At 44.4% G+C, this 20,119-nt stretch overlaps 1 protein-coding gene across 4 annotated transcripts in view; it reads left to right on the plus strand.

Annotated features, from left to right (window-relative positions):
* Positions 1–10,885: 10,885 nt before the first annotated feature.
* chd1 (chromodomain helicase DNA binding protein 1) overlaps positions 10,886–20,119 on the plus strand; it is a 73,683-nt gene continuing 64,449 nt past the window's right edge. Inside the window, exons 1-8 of one of the 4 annotated variants that reach the window (XM_088391296.1) lie at positions 10,886–11,276; positions 12,592–12,707; positions 14,844–15,045; positions 16,801–16,932; positions 17,025–17,221; positions 18,313–18,587; positions 18,724–18,949; positions 19,970–20,070. In XM_088391296.1, the coding sequence (XP_088247422.1) occupies positions 12,655–12,707; positions 14,844–15,045; positions 16,801–16,932; positions 17,025–17,221; positions 18,313–18,587; positions 18,724–18,949; positions 19,970–20,070 (1,186 nt within the window). In that variant the 5' untranslated portion in view covers positions 10,886–11,276; positions 12,592–12,654. Of the gene's footprint in view, positions 11,277–11,349; positions 11,387–11,945; positions 11,965–12,591; positions 12,708–14,626; positions 14,764–14,843; positions 15,046–16,800; positions 16,933–17,024; positions 17,222–18,312; positions 18,588–18,723; positions 18,950–19,969; positions 20,071–20,119 lie in introns of those variants that run through there. The other 3 variants (XM_088391295.1, XM_088391297.1, XM_088391298.1) reach the window with 3 other exon arrangements.

Raw genomic sequence — 20,119 nt, forward strand, 5'->3', positions numbered from 1 at the left:
GTGTGCACCTGCGTAATCGACACTAATTGTCATCACCTGTGCCCCCGCCCTTTTGTGTGTATTTAGTCCGTGTCTTCCCCTTGTCTTGTGCCAGTGTGTCTTGCCTTGCCCCGACCACCAGCGATCCCTTGATGTCCGAACTCTCTGTAAGAACCCTCCTTTTTGTCTCGCCACCGAGCGACGCTTTTGTTTGTGCCTTGGTCTCCATCGCCCTTTTGTCTCGCCCCAGTGCGACTCCCTTAGTTGGTACTTTTTGCTACGTGTTTTCCCTCGTAAGAGGCGTTTTGATTTGTACTTTTAGCCTTTTGACTCGCCTCAGTGCGACACCTTTTGTTTGTACTTTTTGCCACGTCTTTTCCCTCGCAAGAGGCGATTTGATTTGTACTTTTGCTCAGTGTGCTTGCTGGAATAAAACCCAGAAAGAAACGACTCTGCATCCGAGTCCTCCGTCTTGTCCCCTGCCTGACAGTACACACTGGCCAGTCATGGACTCGGCAGAGTCGGAGCACCTGTGCGCCGCAGTGCGTTCCCATGCCTCACAGCTCGCCCAGCACCAGAAGCAAGTGGGCGACTTGGGGAAAGAAATCCGAGGAATCGCTAAGTGCCAAGAAGAATTCAGAGGAGCGGTCGCCACCCAAGTAGCACAGCTGGGTCAGCAAATGCAGGACGTGCTCTCGCTTTTGAACGCGGGACCAGCAGCGACTTCCAGTACACCCGCTGCTTCCTCAGTTACCCCCCTTGCCATAGCTCCCATGACCGACGGTGCCAGACTGGCTCCTCCAGAGCGCTACTCCGGTGAACCCGGCCTTAGCCGGGCATTTATTACAGAATGCGGGATGCATTTTGAGAGGGCCCCAGCAGATTTCCCCACCGAGCGCTCCAAGGTGGCCTACATGGTTTCATACCTGACGGGAAGGGCCCGCACGTGGGCCACCGCGGAATGGGCCAGGGATTCCGTCTCCTGTCACTCTCTCCCCGCTTTCGTCAAGGCCCTGCGAACGGTGTTCGATCCAATCTCCGCTGACCGAGAAAAGGCTCGCCAACTCTGTCAGATAGTCCAGGGACAAGACACCGTCGAGGACTACGCCATCCGGTTCCGCACGCTGGCCGCGGAGTGCGGTTGGAACGCGACGGCACTATATGACGTCTTCCTCCGGGGCCTCTCTGGGTCCATACAGGATCAGCTAATCCCCTTAGACCTTCCCACCGACCTCGACGCCCTCATCGCTCTGGCTATCCGCACTGGCAACCGGCTGCAAGAGTGGAGGAAGCACCGAAGCAAGACCACCCCCGCCTTCGTCCCAGTAGCCGGCCCTGACGTTCACCACTCCAGGCTGGACGGGGATCGGCAGCGCCAGGAGCCAGAACCGAGGCAGTTGGGCAGAGCTAAGTTGACCGAGGAGGAGAAGTTACGGCGACGCCGAGAGGGAAGATGCTACTACTGCGGTGAGCTCGGACACCTCCTTCTCTCCTGTCCAGTAAGGAGGACCCTGAAGGTGAGCGCCTTCTCTGCGGCTCCGTCCCCGGAGCGCGTGCTTCCCAAGGGCAGGATTACACACATGGGAAGAGAAATAGAACTCGAAGTACTAATCGACTCAGGAGCAGATGAAAGCCTGATAGACGGGGCATTTGCTCGCCGGTGGGGGGTAAAGACTGAGCTGATAAACACCCCCGTGAAAGCTAAGGCACTCAATGGACAGGCACTTTTTGAAATAACTCACATAACAGAACCAGTCTCGTTGTCAATAGGTCCCCACCAGGAGAATATAAGGCTACATGTCGTGACCTCTCCAATGAGCCCTCTCGTTCTCGGGTATCCATGGCTTCAACGCCACAACCCCATCATAGACTGGGGATCAGGGGAAATAACGGGATGGGGTCCCGACTGTCATGATTCCTGTGTCAGGTCTAACCCGCGCGCTGTGCCTCCTGCTCGAGACGCGCAAACCCCCGACTTAACCGGGGTCCCTGCGTGTTACCACCCATGGGCCGAGGTATTCAGCAAGGCCAAGGCAACCTCCCTACCTCCCCACCGTCCGTATGATTGCGCCATTGAACTCCTGCCGGGTGCAACTATACCTAAGGGGAGGCTTTATTCTCTTTCGGGCCCTGAAAAGCAAGCCATGAACGAATATATAGACTCCTCCCTGCAAGCAGGACTGATTCGACCGTCATCGTCGCCTGCGGGGGCGGGGTTCTTTTTCGTGGACAAAAAGGACGGCACCCTACGCCCCTGTATTGATTATAGTCCTCTCAATCAAATCACAATCAAGAACCGGTATCCACTCCCACTGATGTCGACCGTATTCGACCAACTACAGCAAGCCCGGGTGTTTACAAAGTTAGATTTGCGCAACGCATACCATCTAGTGCGCATCCGGGAAGGGGACGAATGGAAGACCGGGTTCAACACCCATCGAGGACACTTCGAATACTTGATCATGCCATTTGGTCTCACCAATGCGCCCTCTGTGTTTCAGGCCATGATCAATGATGTTTTGAGAGACTGTTTGGACCGTTTTGTATATGTATATTTGGACGATATTTTGATTTATTCCCCAGATCTGAGGACCCATCAGATTCACGTCGAGACGGTGCTGCGACGTCTTCTTGCACACAAACTATACGTAAAGGCTGAGAAAAGTGAATTCCACAAGGACACCATATCTTTTCTCGGCTTCATCGTGGCCCCGGGCAAGGTTGAGATGGACCCGGCGAAAGTCAGCGCGGTTAAGGAATGGCCTACCCCCGACTCACGCAGAAAGGTGCAGCAATTCCTGGGCTTTGCCAATTTCTATCGGCGGTTCATCAAGGGCTTCAGTGCCACGGCGGCTCCCTTGCACGCACTCACGTCCCCTAAGGTCCCCTTCCGCTGGTCTGCATAGGCGGAGGCGGCCTTCCAGGAGCTAAAGAATCGTTTCAGCACCGCTCCCATCGTCACGCTTCCTGATCCGTCGCTACAGTTTGTGGTGGAGGTGGACGCCTCCAATCAAGGAGTCGGGGCCATCCTATCACAGAGAGCCAAGAGCGACAACAAACTACACCCGTGCGCGTTCCTGTCTCGACGGCTGACACCCGCCGAACAAAATTATGATGTGGGGGATCGCGAACTGTTGGCAGTTAAACTAGCACTGGAAGAATGGAGACATTGGCTGGAGGGCGCTCAGCAGCCCTTTTTGGTTTGGACAGACCATAAAAATCTTGAATACATCAAGTCCGCGAAAAGATTGAATTCCCGCCAAGCCCGCTGGTCACTTTTTTTCAATCGCTTTAACTTTTCTCTATCTTACAGACCGGGATCCAAAAACACCAAGCCTGACGCCCTCTCCCGTGTTTACAACTCAGATCCAGAACTCAAGAAACCCGAATCCATCCTGCCTCCTCATTGCCTGGTGAGAGCCGTGACCTGGCCAATCGAAGGCCGGGTACAGCGGGCCAATGGAAACAAGCCAACCCCTAGTGGCTGCCCGGAAAACAGACTTTTTGTCCCAGATCAATTCCGATCCCAAGTCATCCATTGGGCTCACACCTCCAGACTCTCTTGTCATCCAGGTATACGCAGAACCCTGTTTGTCATTCAGCAGCGATTCTGGTGGCCCTCCATGAGGGCTGACATCAAGGAATACGTGGCAGCCTGTCCCGTCTGCGCCCGGAACAAGAACTCCCACAGCGCCCGTATGGGGTTGTTGCATCCCCTACCCATTCCTTCGCGTCCATGGGCGGAGATATCCATGGATTTCGTCACCGGACTTCCGGTCTCGCATGGGCGGACCACCATACTCACAGTAGTAGACAGATTCTCAAAGATGGCTCACTTTATCGCCTTGCCCAAGCTCCCGTCCGCTAGACGAACAGCCGTAGTAATGATGGACCACATATTCCGGGTTCATGGGTTCCCGAAAGACATTGTCTCCGATAGGGGGCCCCAATTCGTATCCAGGTTTTGGAAGGAGTTTTGCAGGCTCATAGGGGCCACCGTGAGCCTCACGTCAGGTTATCATCCGGAGGCGAACGGGCAGACGGAACGGGTCAACCAGCAGTTGGAGACAAGCCTCCGCTGCCTGGTCTCCCAGAACCCCGCCTCATGGAGCAAGAACCTCTCCTGGGTGGAGTATGCCCACAACTCCCTGCCCACCACGGCCACAGGTATGTCCCCGTTCAAACGTGTGTACGGCTACCAGCCCCCAGTCTTCCCTGACAGTGAGCCGGAGGTGACGGTGACTTCGGCCCACGCCTTGGTGCGCCGCTGTCATCGCGTCTGGGCGGCGGCTCGGGCCACGCTGGTCCGACAGGGGGACCGGGTCAAGCGGATGGCGGACCGGAGGAGACGTCCGGCGCCCGTGTACCAGCGAGGGCAATGTGTCTGGCTGTCCGCTAAGGATCTTCCCCACCGGGGGGACTCCAGGAAACTGGCGCCTCGCTTCGTGGGTCCGTTCCCCATCGCCAAGGTCGTCCACCCGGCCGCGGTGCGTCTCCGCTTGCCCAGGTCCCTTGCAGTCCACCCCACCTTTCACGTCGAGAAGGTCAAGCCGGTGGTGGACAGTCCATTGGTGCCGGATCCTGCGCCGCCTCCGCGGACTGTGGGAGGTGGGACGGCCTACACCGTGAAAGAACTATTGGATGTGCGCAGAAGAGGCCGGGGCTGGCAGTACCTGGTGGACTGGGAGGGTTATGGGCCGGAGGAGCGGCAATGGGTGCCGCCTAGTTATATTTTGGACCCAGGACTGTTTGATGACTTTTATGCGGCTCACCCTGGGGCTCCTGGGCCGTCTGGGATCCAGCCCTAGGGGGGGGTTCTGTCATGCGGTCGCGTTTATTTTTTCGGTTTTTTGTCTCGTCAATTGTCGTAACTTTACTTCCGGTTTTATTTTGTCATCCCTTCCGTTTCAGTTCGTGTTTCCTTCCTCGGTGTTTGGTTGTCTTGTCTTCCCTGATCCCGATTGTGTGCACCTGCGTAATCGACACTAATTGTCATCACCTGTGCCCCCGCCCTTTTGTGTGTATTTAGTCCGTGTCTTCCCCTTGTCTTGTGCCAGTGTGTCTTGCCTTGCCCCGACCACCAGCGATCCCTTGATGTCCGAACTCTCTGTAAGAACCCTCCTTTTTGTCTCGCCACCGAGCGACGCTTTTGTTTGTGCCTTGGTCTCCATCGCCCTTTTGTCTCGCCCCAGTGCGACTCCCTTAGTTGGTACTTTTTGCTACGTGTTTTCCCTCGTAAGAGGCGTTTTGATTTGTACTTTTAGCCTTTTGACTCGCCTCAGTGCGACACCTTTTGTTTGTACTTTTTGCCACGTGTTTTCCCTCGCAAGAGGCGATTTGATTTGTACTTTTGCTCAGTGTGCTTGCTGGAATAAAACCCAGAAAGAAACGACTCTGCATCCGAGTCCTCCGTCTTGTCCCCTGCCTGACAATTATGGCAGTAAAAAGTAAAGATCAACTGAATCAAAGAAAACTAAGATGCAGCAATCAATAGTTTTAATGTACTATACACAGCACTTTTCTACTTGTTTGCATGTTCCCTCAGTTCAGAATAATTCCTAATTAATGCTGACGGCAAATGGCAGTTCAGTGTCTTACTCAAGGATACTGTGAGATGCTTGATGATATTGAGGATTGGGAGATGACCTCTTTCCACGACTACAATCAGAAAGATCTGTCTCTGAGATTAGTGCAATACATTTTCAAAAATCCATAAATCAAACCTACCTTGGAATTCAATTGTAATTCACTAGTTTTGTAGAGCAGTGGTTATCAAATGGGGGTACGCGACATCCAAGAATTTTACACTTATCCCTGACTGGTTAGCACGTCTGCCTCACAGTTCAGAAGTTCAGGCTTTGATTCTGGCTCCGGCCTTCCTGTGTGGAATTTGCATGTTGTCCCCGTGCCTATGTGGGGTTCCTCCGGGCACCCCGGTTTCCTCTCACATTTTGAAAACAGGCACGGTAGGCCAATTGATCACTCCAGATTGCCCGTAGTAGGCGCAATTGTGAGTGTGAATGCTGTCTATGTTTGCCCTGCGATTGACTGGCGACCAGTTCAGGGTGTACCAACTGGGCTAGGTTTCAGCATGCTTGTGACCCTTATGAGGATAAGCGCTTCAAAAAGATGACTTTTACTATGGGAAAAAAATTAATAAATCAAATCAATTTTTATTTGCCATGTTCGAGCATGCCAAACAAGGAATTTGACTCCGATACAGCTCGTTCTCTGTACATTTAGGTAGCTAATAACATTCAGGACAACATGTAAAACGATGTTCAGTACGTACATAAGATTGTTTTCTTACTTTCTGACAGAAAACGGAATAAAATTAGGGTCAGTCAGTTGTCCATCCATCCATCCATCCATCCATCCATCCATCCATCCATCCATCCATCCATCCATCCATCCATCCATCCATCCATCCATCCATCCATCCATCCATCCATCCATCCATCCATCCATCCATCCATCCATCCATCCATCCATCCAAGAAGTGCCAGATGACTTCATTTCATTTCACAATCTTCAATTCTCACTTCTTGTAAAGTATGTTTTACGAGTACTCTCTACTCAGGTTTAAATTCACACAGGAATGATGTTTTGAGACCAGAGGAGCTGTCAATTATTCCATTTGAAGGCTTTTTTCATCCTACACCATTACAATGCTACAAGAGTTTGTACATCAGAATGGTGCATTGTTTTACTGAAGTAGTTTGCTACATTTACCCCAAGAATGCATACAGTGTATGTATATTTGCGGGGGCTCAAACATTGTTTCTAAGTGTTGCTGCCCACATAAACTGGCACAGATTGCAATCACTCTGTGACATTTAAAACTATATGTATCTATGTCAATCGCCAACCCTCAATGAAAAAAACTTTTACTTCCTCAAGTTGCTTTTACACCAGTTAAATCCATCTGTCTTAAAGTGTGGTTTGCATACGAGCCCCACGGTGTTAGTGCTTAAAAATAATAATAATGTGTGTGTGTGTGTGTGTGTGTGTGTGTGTGTGTGTGTGTGTGTGTGTGTGTGTGTGTGTGTGTGTGTGTGTATATATATATATATATATATATATATATATATATATATATATATATATATATATATATATATATATATATATATATGTATATATAAATACATATATATATATATATTTTTTTTTTTTTTAAGGAAAAAGGAACATTTTATGAGAATAAGGCTGGCTGTTTTTCAACATATTCGCACCATTATCAAATTGCGTGCTAATTTGGGCTTCTGTTAAATATGTCATTGGTGTTCTATAAATTTGTATAAAAGAAACATAATCCCAAGTCTCATCTATATGAAAAGAGACATTTTAGGGTGTATTCAGATCAGAAAAGTCCTTTAGTCCGCTTGTTTGGTCCGGGCCAAAAGCGGAACTATTTTTTTACATTTTGCAAGTGAAGTACATTTTGTAAACACATCTATGCTTGTGACGATCTGTGCTCCCATTGGACAGCAATGACCAGGGTGGCACACAAAGCACAGAACACCTGAAATGGAGGAAAAATGCGAGTCCTACGCGCTGCATTTCTGCTCTGCATATTTCTGCTTTTATTAGAGTTGCAAAATCATTTTCAATGTCAAGAGCAGCTCATTCAACGCATGTTTCGGGACGCTCTCAAATTTTGGAACACCGTCGGCGAATGGGCGCAGTAATCCAAAGGAGACGTTTTGCTCTGCGTGCCCTGACCCACATGCTACACAACATGGAGTTGGTTCGGATCTACGCTGTTTGTATTCGCACCTGAAGCGAACCGCACCAGAGTCCGTTTGGAAGCGAACCGAGATCACTTTAAAAAGTGGATCTCAGTCCGGTTCTTTAATCTGCACCAGGATTCGTTTGCGTGTATTCACACCTGCACAAAAGGCGTTAGAACGAACCCTAGTCCTTTTAAAGTGGACTAAACAGTAAGGTCTGAATACACCCTTAATCTGTGATTTGCCTGGATATTAGGGTTTAGAGGTTCCTGAGGTTCACTTTATCGTTTTTTTTTTTTATCCGAGCTAACGTTGGGGTGAGGGACAGTGACGTAAAGTCATAGTATTGACACAAGACTACTTATTCGGACATTCACACTGAGACCATGCAAAAAACAAAACAAACATATTAAAAATACTGATGGTTTTAACATCTGCTCATTTGTAGTTCTAAAAATTAGATCCATAAATGGCATGATATACTGCACAAATGGCATAACATATTGCACACAATGACTGCATTGATTTAAGTGGTTAACACCATACCAAGAAGGAAAGACATGAGCAATGGACCTGAATTTTAGTCTCAATTTATCAGTTGTGACTGACGGGTCACTGATCCTAAACTCACTCACTCACTCACTCACTCACTCACTCACTCACTCACTCACTCACTCACTCACTCACTCACTCACTCACTCACTCACTCACTCACTCACTCACTCTGATCAAAGCCAAATTCCCACTTTTGAGAGCATGTGCACGCTGTGGACGTGTGACTATAATTTCAGTTGTTCATTTTCACTTCCCCTGAAAAAGACATTATTTATCTGGCTTTCACTTTTTGCATGTAAACAAGGGTGCTTGGACCTATTAGAGTTAAAGGTTGACTTAAAATTAACTCTAAAATTAAATCATATTGCACATTCTGCACTTTCCCCAAATCATGACCTCCCAGTCTTACACCATCTGTCAGGTTAGCATCAGCCTATAGCAACTCTCCATTATCACTTCCACCATCTGCCATTCTCAGTCCACTGCAAATGTTTATTTAAAGTAGAAAAAAATATTTTTCTTTCTTTCTTATTATTTATTATTATCTTACATTTGTATTATATATTGCATTTTAAAGGCAATATATAATATATAATACAAATGTAATTAAGATAATATAAATACTGAACCCCAAGTTGCTCTACCTTGGTGTCACAAAAGTACTTGATGGCGTCATGTTTATTGATAACTCGATAACTGTGTGGAGTTTGCATGTTCTCCCTGGGCCCGCGTGGGTTTTCTCCGGGCACTCCGGTTTCCTTCCACATCCCAAAAACATGCTTGGTAGGCCGATTGGGCACTCCATATTGTCCCTAGGTGTGAGTGTGAGTGCGTATGGTTGTTTGTCTCTGTGTGCCCTGGGATTGGCTGGCAACCGGTTCAGGGTGTCCCCTGCCTACTGCCCGATGACGGCTGGGACAGGCTCCAGCACGCCCGCGACCCGCGAGGACTAAGCAGTACAGAAAATGGATGGATGGATGGATGCCTGTCACTATTAGCTGCTGGCGTAGACAACATTTAGCTGCTGACGCAGACAAATAAGGAAAGTTAAATTGTAGTAAATTATTTTCTTTTTCTACCAATTAAGTGTAAGTGGATAATTTACACCTTATCTTTGTCACGCCTTGTCTTTGACAGCACACAATATACTCCAGACATTGGTTGGAAAAGTGATCTGAAGTACGTGCAAGCTATTTAATATTAAACACATATTAACACATGTGTTTAAAGTGTCGATTGTGTACTGTGCTTTGCGTACCTTCACATGGCATAAATCGAAAGGGACAAGACAGTAATTACTAAAGCGCACTTGAATCGGTCTCTATTGATATACAACAAAACGGTGTCACATTTTACATATTTGTAAAATCAAAACAGCTTTTGGTAATGATCATTTCTTCTCTGTCACGTTTTATTCCAGTCATATTTACTTGCCTCACGTTGCTGCGCCCAATGTGACCCGTTTAAGTGGGAAACGACTGACATCTGGTGGAAGGCCTTTTGAAATAAACAGTATTATACTGTACATGTGGATAAGAATAGAGGTCATACTCACGTCATGAAATGTCGCCCAGGACATTTGGGACCAGTCGGCAATCATCTTAATACGAATTCATTTGTCCGTGATCAGCCTTACTGTGTGATGTAAATAGAGCAGATAAGCAGTGGCATCCCATCACTGGTGCTGGGACTCTAGTCGATGCTTCCGTCCCATAGCTTCTGGATTCCTCGGCCACTTCCTATTGGGCCAGACGCACAAACACGAGCTGATTCGGTCGACCAATGATGTTGGTGCAGAAGCCGCGCGCTCAAATCTCCACTTAACTGTACCTACTGTTCACTGCACGTTTGAATGTACATAGAATAACCTGTAGATGGCGATAATATCGCCATATATATAAGACAGAGACTGAAGATTGGGTTAAACTTCACAAAAAGGTACTTATGGAGAAATGACACAATGCTGAAGAAAATGTTGGGGCCGACCGGTAAGTGCACACATTTTTAAAAGATTACCTGTATGCCTGTACTTATAAACCTCAAAATGCAACTAGTTAACTGGTTTCACTCGTTTAGTAGAATACAACTGCCAGCGGTGTATATATTCATTAGGTATGTTTTTCAACAGGCAGGCTTGAAAAGGGCAACTTGTCTATGAAGTTTTGGTTTGTAAACCACTGTAATGACTAACAGACCCCTGAAGAGGACGGTGTTGTACTTGAGAACACAGCCTTTGGGAAGACGATGGGTCACGAAAGATAATTCAAAAGGCGACTCTGCTTTGGCAGATGGCAGCAAATGGATTAGTAGTATAAAATGCAGTAAAACACTATCAATGTAAAATATGCAAGATTTGCGATCAAGTATTAAACAACAACAACAACAACAACAGTGAAAAGGACAAGTATGCCAACAGAGTAGAAAAAGAAGTACATGAATGAAATACTCGTTTGTTTTGTAACGGAATTTCTAATAGCCAAATCAAAGCATACGCAAATGTTTCTGGTATGGGGTTAGACATTAACGTGTTTGTTTGGCTAAAGTTGTACTGTTAGTTTGAAGGAGCTCCACAATCAGTTGCTCTCTGCCGTTTCGCTGTTGTGCTGCACATTGTAGTTACGTCACTGTCCGGGGTTTCCTAGCGAAGTGAACCCTACGGCGTCATGGCGGAGGCCGGTTGTCGGAAGACCCTGGAATGACATGCCTGCTTTTTTACTGTCTGGATTGACAATCAAGCACGGAACTTCAACGCAACGCTGGGCGCAAAGAGGTTTTGCCTCTTCCCCCCCCAAAGGTGTGGAGGGAACGGCAATCCAAAAGCTCCACTGAACTGGGTCGTTACGGGCTGCTCTCCCAAACTGGGAGATAGCTAGCCAGCTAACGCAAGACAGCGATACCTATCTGCAGCAGTTATCTCACTAATTGTTGTTTGTATGAAAAGGAATAAAGTGTGAACCCGGCAAGAGGACTTTGACAACAGTTTCATCAGAGAAGCTAAGCTAAAACAAGGCAAGAATAACTTATTCCACAGTTTATTGATACCGTATTCTTACGTTGCATGATGTAAAGTCGCGAGAAGTGAGCAGCGGATGAAAACAAGATGGAGAGGACGAAGTTGGGTTAGCTAATTTGTATATGTGGGCTTTCTAATAAATAATTCGTATGTTAAGTACTCCGCCAATGATCACCTTGACAAACCTATTCGCATAAAGCACCACTTGCTGCTACAGCCTCGATATTTCCCGTGATTACTAAAGAAATATTGCAGCGCAACCTTATGAAGAGGAAGCGCAAAGTTTTGTCATTTTGTTAGCTTCCGTGCTAGCCTCATGCTTAATTTACGTTAGCATTCTACTGTAACCCATTTACCAAGCGACCGTTAACTTCATAAAAACCATTTGTTGCATTTGTGTGAAATACTTCAAGTATTGTTACGCGTTGTGTCGACGTTATTCTGTTGTCTCTAGGCACGCTAGTCATCTTTGAGCAAGTGAGGTTAAAATTGGCCAATTGGCATTTTCCCGTGGGTATATTGTTGGCCGCATTTATACAGATAGAAAGCGTCGTATGTGTTTAAAAACTTAGTCTTGGGTTCTCAATTTAGATCCTGAAGAGTCTGTCTGGCGCGTTACCCCCATATACACAACTTCCCCCGCCAATACGTTGGCATTAGCCGGTTTAGCAGGTTAGCATAAAGGTAAACTGTTCTTCTCATCAACTGGTTAACTGTCTAAAATCGACCCAACAATAACAGTCACGAGAGTAGGGCGACTGAAGGCCTTTTGCACGGGGATTGTTAAATGCACCTATTTATACAGTTTTCTTGTTTTTGAGCGCCTTTGGGCTATTGTTGAGACGTAAACACGCTGCTGTTGCGCAGGCCTGACAGGCCTCAGCCCGTAGGGGCAAACAGTGATAGTGGCTAATGCTGCATCCGTACTCGACATACTCGTCGCTGTAATTACTTGTTCTACTGTTACTGTAATGTTGTTACTTGATATATTAGTACAAACCGACTTTTATGCTCGCGGTTCAGGAACACGTGCATTTTTTAACTGTTTATGCAGTTGGTAGTCGAGTAGCCTACTACGATACAATCCGTCTGCTAAAGATAAAAAAAAAATAGATGAGCTTTGATTGAAAGTGTATCAGTAACCTTGAAAATCTAAACAAATTCTGTGGTTCAGCGACATATTCAATACTCATTCCTGACATTTAGTTGAAAAAAGCTATGGTGCTAAACAAGAGTTTGTTGATAAAATTACACTTCTTTTTAATTTTGTAAAATGCGTGTTATAATGTGAATTTTAATCTCAAATTTCAGTTTAACCACGGTGAACATACTTTTGGAGGCACTGTGGGAGAAGTCTGCATTCTAGACTTCAGAATGGCAAGACACAATGAGGAGGAAACTGTAAGCAACAGCAGTGGAGAATCAAGGTTAGTTATATATTTGACATCCCTGGTAAAAGAAAATTTTGATTCAAAATGTATGATTATTCTACATGGATGACAGTAGAGGTGGGCAATCCGTCCTTTACCAACAGACACCCATTGTGTTATATATTTTACACCCTGGTAAAAGACAAATTTGATTAGAAATATATGATTATTCTACATGGATAACAGTAGAGGAGGCCATTCCGTCCATCACCAACGGACACCCATTTTGCGGACAAGGTTCGAGAAAGTTAAAAAAGGACCCACAGAACCGACTGAAGTGGATTTTTGTCAGTTCATGTAACTGGACATAAACGGTCAGTCTGACCGATGGCCATTGCACTTACGACTGGAAGAAGAAGAAAAATGCCCAGCCAATCACGTGCGTGTTTGTTAAGCTACCTTCACCTGGGGTGTGAAATGAACTGAGGCGTGGCATACCTTGGGCTAGTTTGATCGCAGGTGTTCATTTACGAGTGTCACTCCTGCCACATGTACCAGAGAAGAGGTGGGGCATTACCAGTTTAAATAAGGGAAAATTTCCCAAGCAACAATGGATGACATAGCAACAGCAGCTGCTTTATTCTTTTTATCCCTCATGTCCTGCCAATTACGGGACCATCAAGCATCACACAACTGCTCGTGAAAATACGCAGCCTTTTCGGTGAAGGACTGCAGCTTGCAGCACTACTAGGATACTGAGCTTGGCTCTCTCCAAAGTTCTTCAGTAGAACCGTTAGCGCTCTGTAATAACAATGAGCAAGACTTGGGTACAAGTCCAGAGTCGGGAGCTTTTCTTGTGTGCGTGCGTGTGTGCGTGCGTGTGTGCGTGCGTGCGTGCGTGCGTGCGCGCACGGTTGACTGTCGGACAGAAGCGATGATGGAGCCGCTTTTAAAATAACAAGAACGGGCTCACGATTATATGGGGTTGATCTCAAATGACGTCACGTTCGGTCAGTCGGACAAACATTGTGTCCGACTGACCGTGCAACTACATTCTGGAGGAGGACGACGTACCGGGGCAAAATTCCAACATGGTTTTATTGCCAAACATAGTGTGGAACTATTGAAATGTTGGCTGACACGCAGAAGCCTCAAACGCAGCGGGAAGAAAGCCGTTTTGGTCGAAAGGTAAGCTTTATTTTGCGATCGCTCTCTCACTCCGTTAAGGCCCTGGAAGGTAACCTCGTGTTGCTGACTTTCCTGAAAATTAATCGACAATCATAGTGTGGAACAACTTAAACGTTGTCTGACATGCAGAGACATTAAAGGCGGCTGAAAGAAAGCCGTTTTAGTCGATAGGTAAGCTTTAATGTGTGATAGCTCTCTCACTCATGTGAGGTCCTGCAAGCTAACTGGCCGGCTGTTGTGTTTGTCCGAATGCGGCACATGCGCAGTTTGCTGTTCTAAAAATAGTAACTTTGGGGTAATTGTGACAAGCCCCATTATGAGTAAGGACTGATTGACAATGGTGGAAGGTTCCCAGGATGAATGACGGACTGGCTAAATGGTTAAGTGCCCATTCATGAATAACAGTTCACACGAAAGGGTGGTGTCCTCTGGCTCAGGTGGAGGAGGGTCATCATCACATCAGCCATCAACACAGCAATGAGATTTTTTTTTTTTTGTGGCACATACTTAAGCAGGAGGCTACCTAAGCACCCAGGAAGAGGTTTTGGGTATTGGTGTCTTGCACTTGATTCAGGAGATCAAGGGTGTCTCATTTGCACTTGGATTCTTCGTAGGGACGATTTGCGTTGCAAAGCCCTGTCCTATCCCTTCCTGTTCTGGCTTGTTTTCTACTTGTCATACATCAGAGCCAAAACTTTCAAAAAGGGAAAGTAAAAGAAAAACACACCCACACCATTAATACTTTGATGTTGCACAAAATGAGGCGACGTGAAGTGTGCTGATGATTCACATAAGACTCCGACTTCAGGCACCAAAACATTTTGATGTCCAAAATGTGAACTACCATTTTTGCAATACAATAAACTATCACAATTATTGCCAGACAATTGTGAAATAAACGACTTTGTTTCAATTCTTTTGGAAGGTATGTCAAATTTTAGACACTCTTCCTTTAAATGACAGTTTCATTTGTTTTAAAATTTTTTCCTTTTTTCAATTTTACAGCAATTCTGATGATGAATCTGGTTCTGGATCAGCATCTGGTTCTGGATCAGGTTCCAGTTCAAGCTCCTCTAGCAGCAGCAGTCAGTCAGGGAGTAGCGACTCAGGAAGTGGCTCGGACTCTGGCAGCCAGTCGGATTCAGAGACAGAAAAATCCAAGGAGAAGATTGACCCTCCGAACAAGTCAAACATTGATGGCGCTGAAGTACAGTATTGTTTTAATTCTCTATTAAGTGTTATTTTTTTAGTATAAATGATCAATTACAAGTCAAGTGTATTTTAATGTCCACATTTTATGGTGTCACCTAACTAGTAGTAATTCTAGTGCTCAACACTGCCGATAAACAAGAGAGCAGTTTGCATGATTCTTAGACAAGAAAGTAAGAAGCGGTTCTAAATCTGTTATAACGAAAACATCTACACTTGCTAATAATTAGATGTGGATGGTAATGTGAACGAAAATAAATGGGAAATAATTAGATTCAAAGATGACCTACTGAAACACAAACATCCTGTCTTCAGCCTTCATGGTGAACAAGTGTGAATTTACTACGCGCTAAAATATTTTGACAGATTTTTGAGCACCATGTACTTGCTTTGAGGTCAGTAAGAACATTCAGATTAACATGTGGCTCACTGAATTATAAAGAGCACTATTGATGTTTGAGAAAAGTAACAAAAGAAAGAGTAAGAAAAATACAAATTAAAAATTAAACAAAAAAAATAAAAATTACCGTATTGGCCCGAATATAAGACGGCCTTGATTATAAGACGACCCCCTCTTTTTCAAGACTCAAGTTTGAAAAAAGACTTTTTGAGCACCAAATTTAATTTTTATACAGAAAATAATTACATCTAAAACAAATGATTTTAACAATATATTCGAGAGAAAAAGCATGTTATTTTGCCTCATTCAAATAATGCAAAAAATGTCTATCACATCTTAATATCTGAACATTTAAATATGTAAACTAAAGTGCAATCACATTTGTAAATGAATGGCTTCTGGTTTTTGAAATGTAAATAAACCAATCTACTGTGATAAAACAACATTTCAATAACTGCATTAACCATTAAAGTGAATTCTAACTGTAACCGTTGTCTTTAAACAAATCTGAATAAGGGAAAACATTTTAATAAAGTAATGCAAACTGCTACCGCTATTGTTGGGGAGCCTGAGGACTGTATAGGGGGTTGGCTTGGATAGTTATGCTCTTTTCGCCCCCGAGTGTCGGTCAGAACACAGGAGGGAAGACGTGGTTCAGTTTTGATTGCTTTACTGAATTATTGGGAAAAATAATAATAAATAACCATAAATTAAATACACTCAGCAACACACCAAACATAAGTCATCGATCGAGACAACAAAATACATTTACTGGCGACCGTTAGTCGCCGTGCCGCTGTGTAACGGCCACTCGCACGATGCGAGGCAAACTCAAAGGAGCGCGCCGGAGCTGTCAATCAAACGGCGAGCACATGAAGAAAACCGCGATTGGACAAACGGCGCAACAGTGGACAGTAGTACCAATGAAAGGTATATACTCATTTTGTGTCAAAGACGCACACGATCACAGCAACATACTCGGTCGATTATGAGTGCGCCGGAGCTGTCAATCAAACGGCGCGCACACGAAGCAAACCGCGATCGGACAATACGATCACAGCAACGTACTCAGTCGATACCAGCAACCTTTAACTTACCGCTGCACACAAGTGAAAATGGGTATAATGTCTCGACCCCGAATATAAGACGACCCCCACTTTTTCAGTCTGATTTCAATGCAAAAAAACTCGTCTTATATTCGGGCCAATGCGGTACTAATTAAAAAAAGGTTTGACCATTGACTTGGACAGGGCTGTTCGTGATGCACAGGCCTTCATGTGTTGTCTCCTTTTTGACTGGGTATGTGTCTGTGTTGAAAAATGTTTGGCTTTCCTTTCCATTGACTGATTGCAGTTTTGGAAGTCCAATCCAAGTATCCTAGCAGTCCAACGATCTGCTATGCTCAGGAAACAGCAACTCCAGCAGCAGCAGCAGCAGCAACAACAGCAGCAGAGACAAAGCTCCTCAAATAGTGGATCCGATGAGGTAATACACTGTTACTATGTGTGCATTATCTGATTCATTATACGAATTTGGCAGTTGATTTGAAATCTGTCATTATTGTTAAATTATTCCAGGACTCATCAAGTAGCGATGACTCAGACTCCTCAAGTGGATCCAAAAGGAGAAGAAATTCTGGCTCTTCGGACTCTGGATCAGATTCTGGATCAGGAAGTGGATCTGGATCAGACTCATCTGCTGATAACAATAGTGAAGGAACTGCTTCAGACTATGAGCCTAGTCAAACAACCAAAAACAGAAAGCCTCCCACTAAGTAAGTAGATTATTGTCAACTGCGACTGGTAATACAGTTCATCCTGCACGGTTGAACATATCTTTGGGGAAGGAATAGTTTGGGTTTAGAAACCATTTTTTCCATCAGAAATTACGGAAATATTTAAATATATTCCAGGGTAAAATATGAATTGGATACACCAATAAAACATGTATTAAATGTATTTACTATAAATACTATTGTGTTTAAAAGTGCTTTTGGACAGGGCATCCTCAAATCATCTAAGAATCGAAGAATAAAGCCAAATAATATGTTCGTTTTACCTCCATAAATGACTGTATTCTGTCTTCATAAAATGAATTTGTAACAACTCACTACACTTCTAACAAATAGTGCATTACACCAAGCAACAAGACAAAACATGAACAGTTGGAGAGCTAGTTCTAATCATTAATGTGAAATGTATTTAGGAAAGACCAGAATAAGTGCTTAGGTGTACTTGCACTACCTTTTTCACCAGTGTGGCAAGAACCATGTTATGGTGGAGAACAACTAGCTATTAACAGAAAATTTGCAGAATCTTGAGATAAAATAATAGAACATAGCACACACTTGAAAAACTGAAATGAATAATTTACAGCTGACGTCAGTGAGGAGATTGAGGTCAAAAGTGTAATAAATATAGCCGTATGCAAAAGTTTGGGCACCCCTGATCAAATGCCCAAATTTATGCACCTACCTACTTTTGTTCAAGTAATGATTGCACACTTTCTGTAAGTCCTATAAACTTAACTTCTCAAATATCACTGTGTTTGTCTGCTACGTATATGATATATTTAACTGAAATTGCTGATCCGGACAATCAATGATTTATAAAGAAAAATCATGAAAGGATCAGGGTGCCCAAACATGTGCATACGACTGTATTTATAGTACCAGCTATGTTTTCTTTGCATTTATTTGCACCACTAAGGAGCACTTACAAATAATGTCAACACGTCAAATTTCGAATTGGACAACTTTAGCGGAATTCAACTTTAGAGGTTTCACTCACAAAGTCTCTTTTGTAGTCTCATTTACATCAAAGTGATTTGTCAAGTCAGCTTTCGTTTTTTCTTTTGTTTTGTCAGGATGAATTTTAGAAATGGCAAAAAGAGCAGCTCCCAGAAAAAGAAAGCCCAGAAATGTTCGTCTTCTGAGGACGAGGATGATAACTACAAGAAGGTTGTTGCCGCTGGTCCACGGCGGCAGGCCACCGTCAACATCAGCTATAAGGAAGATGATGAGCTGAAAACAGATTCAGATGACCTTGTGGAAGTTCTTGGTGAAGATGTCCCTCAACCTGAGGAAGATGAGTTTGAAACACTTGAGAGAGTGATGGAGAGCAGAATCGGAAGGAAAAGAGGTACAGAAAGTGTTGGCTTTCTCACATTCAAAGAATGGAATTCATTATGTCTCACTTTTAGGCATTTTGGTGAAATGTAATCAGTCAATAAATGCAGGAAAAGTTCAGAACAGGTTTTTGCTTTTGGATCTAACAGCTGTGGGGAGTGTGACTACAGTATATGCTGTAGAAGCGGATGGAGACCCAAATACCAACTTTAATTCCAATAAGGAGGCAGGGGAAATCCAGTATCTAATCAAATGGAAGAATTGGGCCCATATTCACAACACTTGGGAAACAGAAGAGACCCTGAAGGCGCAAAATGTTAGGGGTATGAAGAAACTGGACAATTTTAAGAAGAAGGATCAGGAGAAAAAGAAATGGTAAGAAATGCAGTCTATAGCTTTGTTCCTCATTTGATCCCACACTTTTACCGTATTTTCCGCACTATAGGGCGCACTTAAAAGCTTATAATTTACTCAAAAAATCACAGTGCGCCTTACAATGCAGAGCACCTTACGTATGGATCAATTGATAAATTTGTTGATCCATACTGGTTGTACACAGAGCTCTGCCCAAATATTTCAGTACGACTAGTAAATTACAAGGTTGCATCGCTTTCAGCATTACGGCAACCGTGGTCAGGGGCGTTGCCGAAGTAAGCTACTACTGGTTGATCGCATGACATATTAAAAAAAACAAAAAACTTTTTTTTCTGTAGGCTAGAATCCATCCCATCACTTGATTGAGATACAGGCAAGCTTGTCAGGAGGTGATTGAGATACAGGCAAGCTTGTCAGGAGACAATCACAGTGAACCCCACATGCGCAATAGACAGTGACCACACACCCTCACCGCAGCAGTTTGGCTGCGCATACACAAACCCAGCACCAAAGCTAGCAAGCTAATCAACGCATTACGCATCAACACACGCGCTCACATTTTTTCTTTTAAGCTAAAAGTTTATGACTATAAAAAATCAGTAGGGTTTCTGGACCAAGTAAGAAGCCAAACCATATCACTTTCATACGGAATGGGAGTAGGACTTTGTTTTTTGTTTTTTTTTTTGTTTTTTTTACCTCATCGACTTTGTTGATCCTTTAGCATTGCTCCATCTAGCGGATGCATAACACAACCCTAGTCAACCACAGTTTGATGCAGTAGTAGCTTCTATTCTATGCGCCTTTTAATCCGGTGCGCCCTATATATAACATTTCTAAAATAAAAAAAATAAATGAAGGTGCGCCTCATAATCCAGTGTGCCTTATAGTGTAGAAAATACTGTACCTAATAATCACGATTCAAGTGTTTTCAAGGATAATCCAGTCAGGTGTTTTTCCTTAACTTTGAGTTATAGTTTAGCTATTACCAATTTCGTGATGACTTTTAAACCTTCTCACCAGGTTGAAGACGGCTTCACCTGAGGACATTGAGTATCTCAATTGTCAGGAAGAACTTATCAATGACCTGCACTCTCAGTACCAGCTTGTGGAGAGGATCATAGGTATGTTTTCAATATTCTTTTAATTCAGAGCTAGTAACATTGTTGTTGT

This window comes from Syngnathus floridae, chromosome 12, assembly GCF_059516105.1.
Source record: "Syngnathus floridae isolate MCC-2025c chromosome 12, RoL_Sflo_1.0, whole genome shotgun sequence".
Lineage (NCBI taxonomy): Eukaryota > Metazoa > Chordata > Actinopteri > Syngnathiformes > Syngnathidae > Syngnathus > Syngnathus floridae.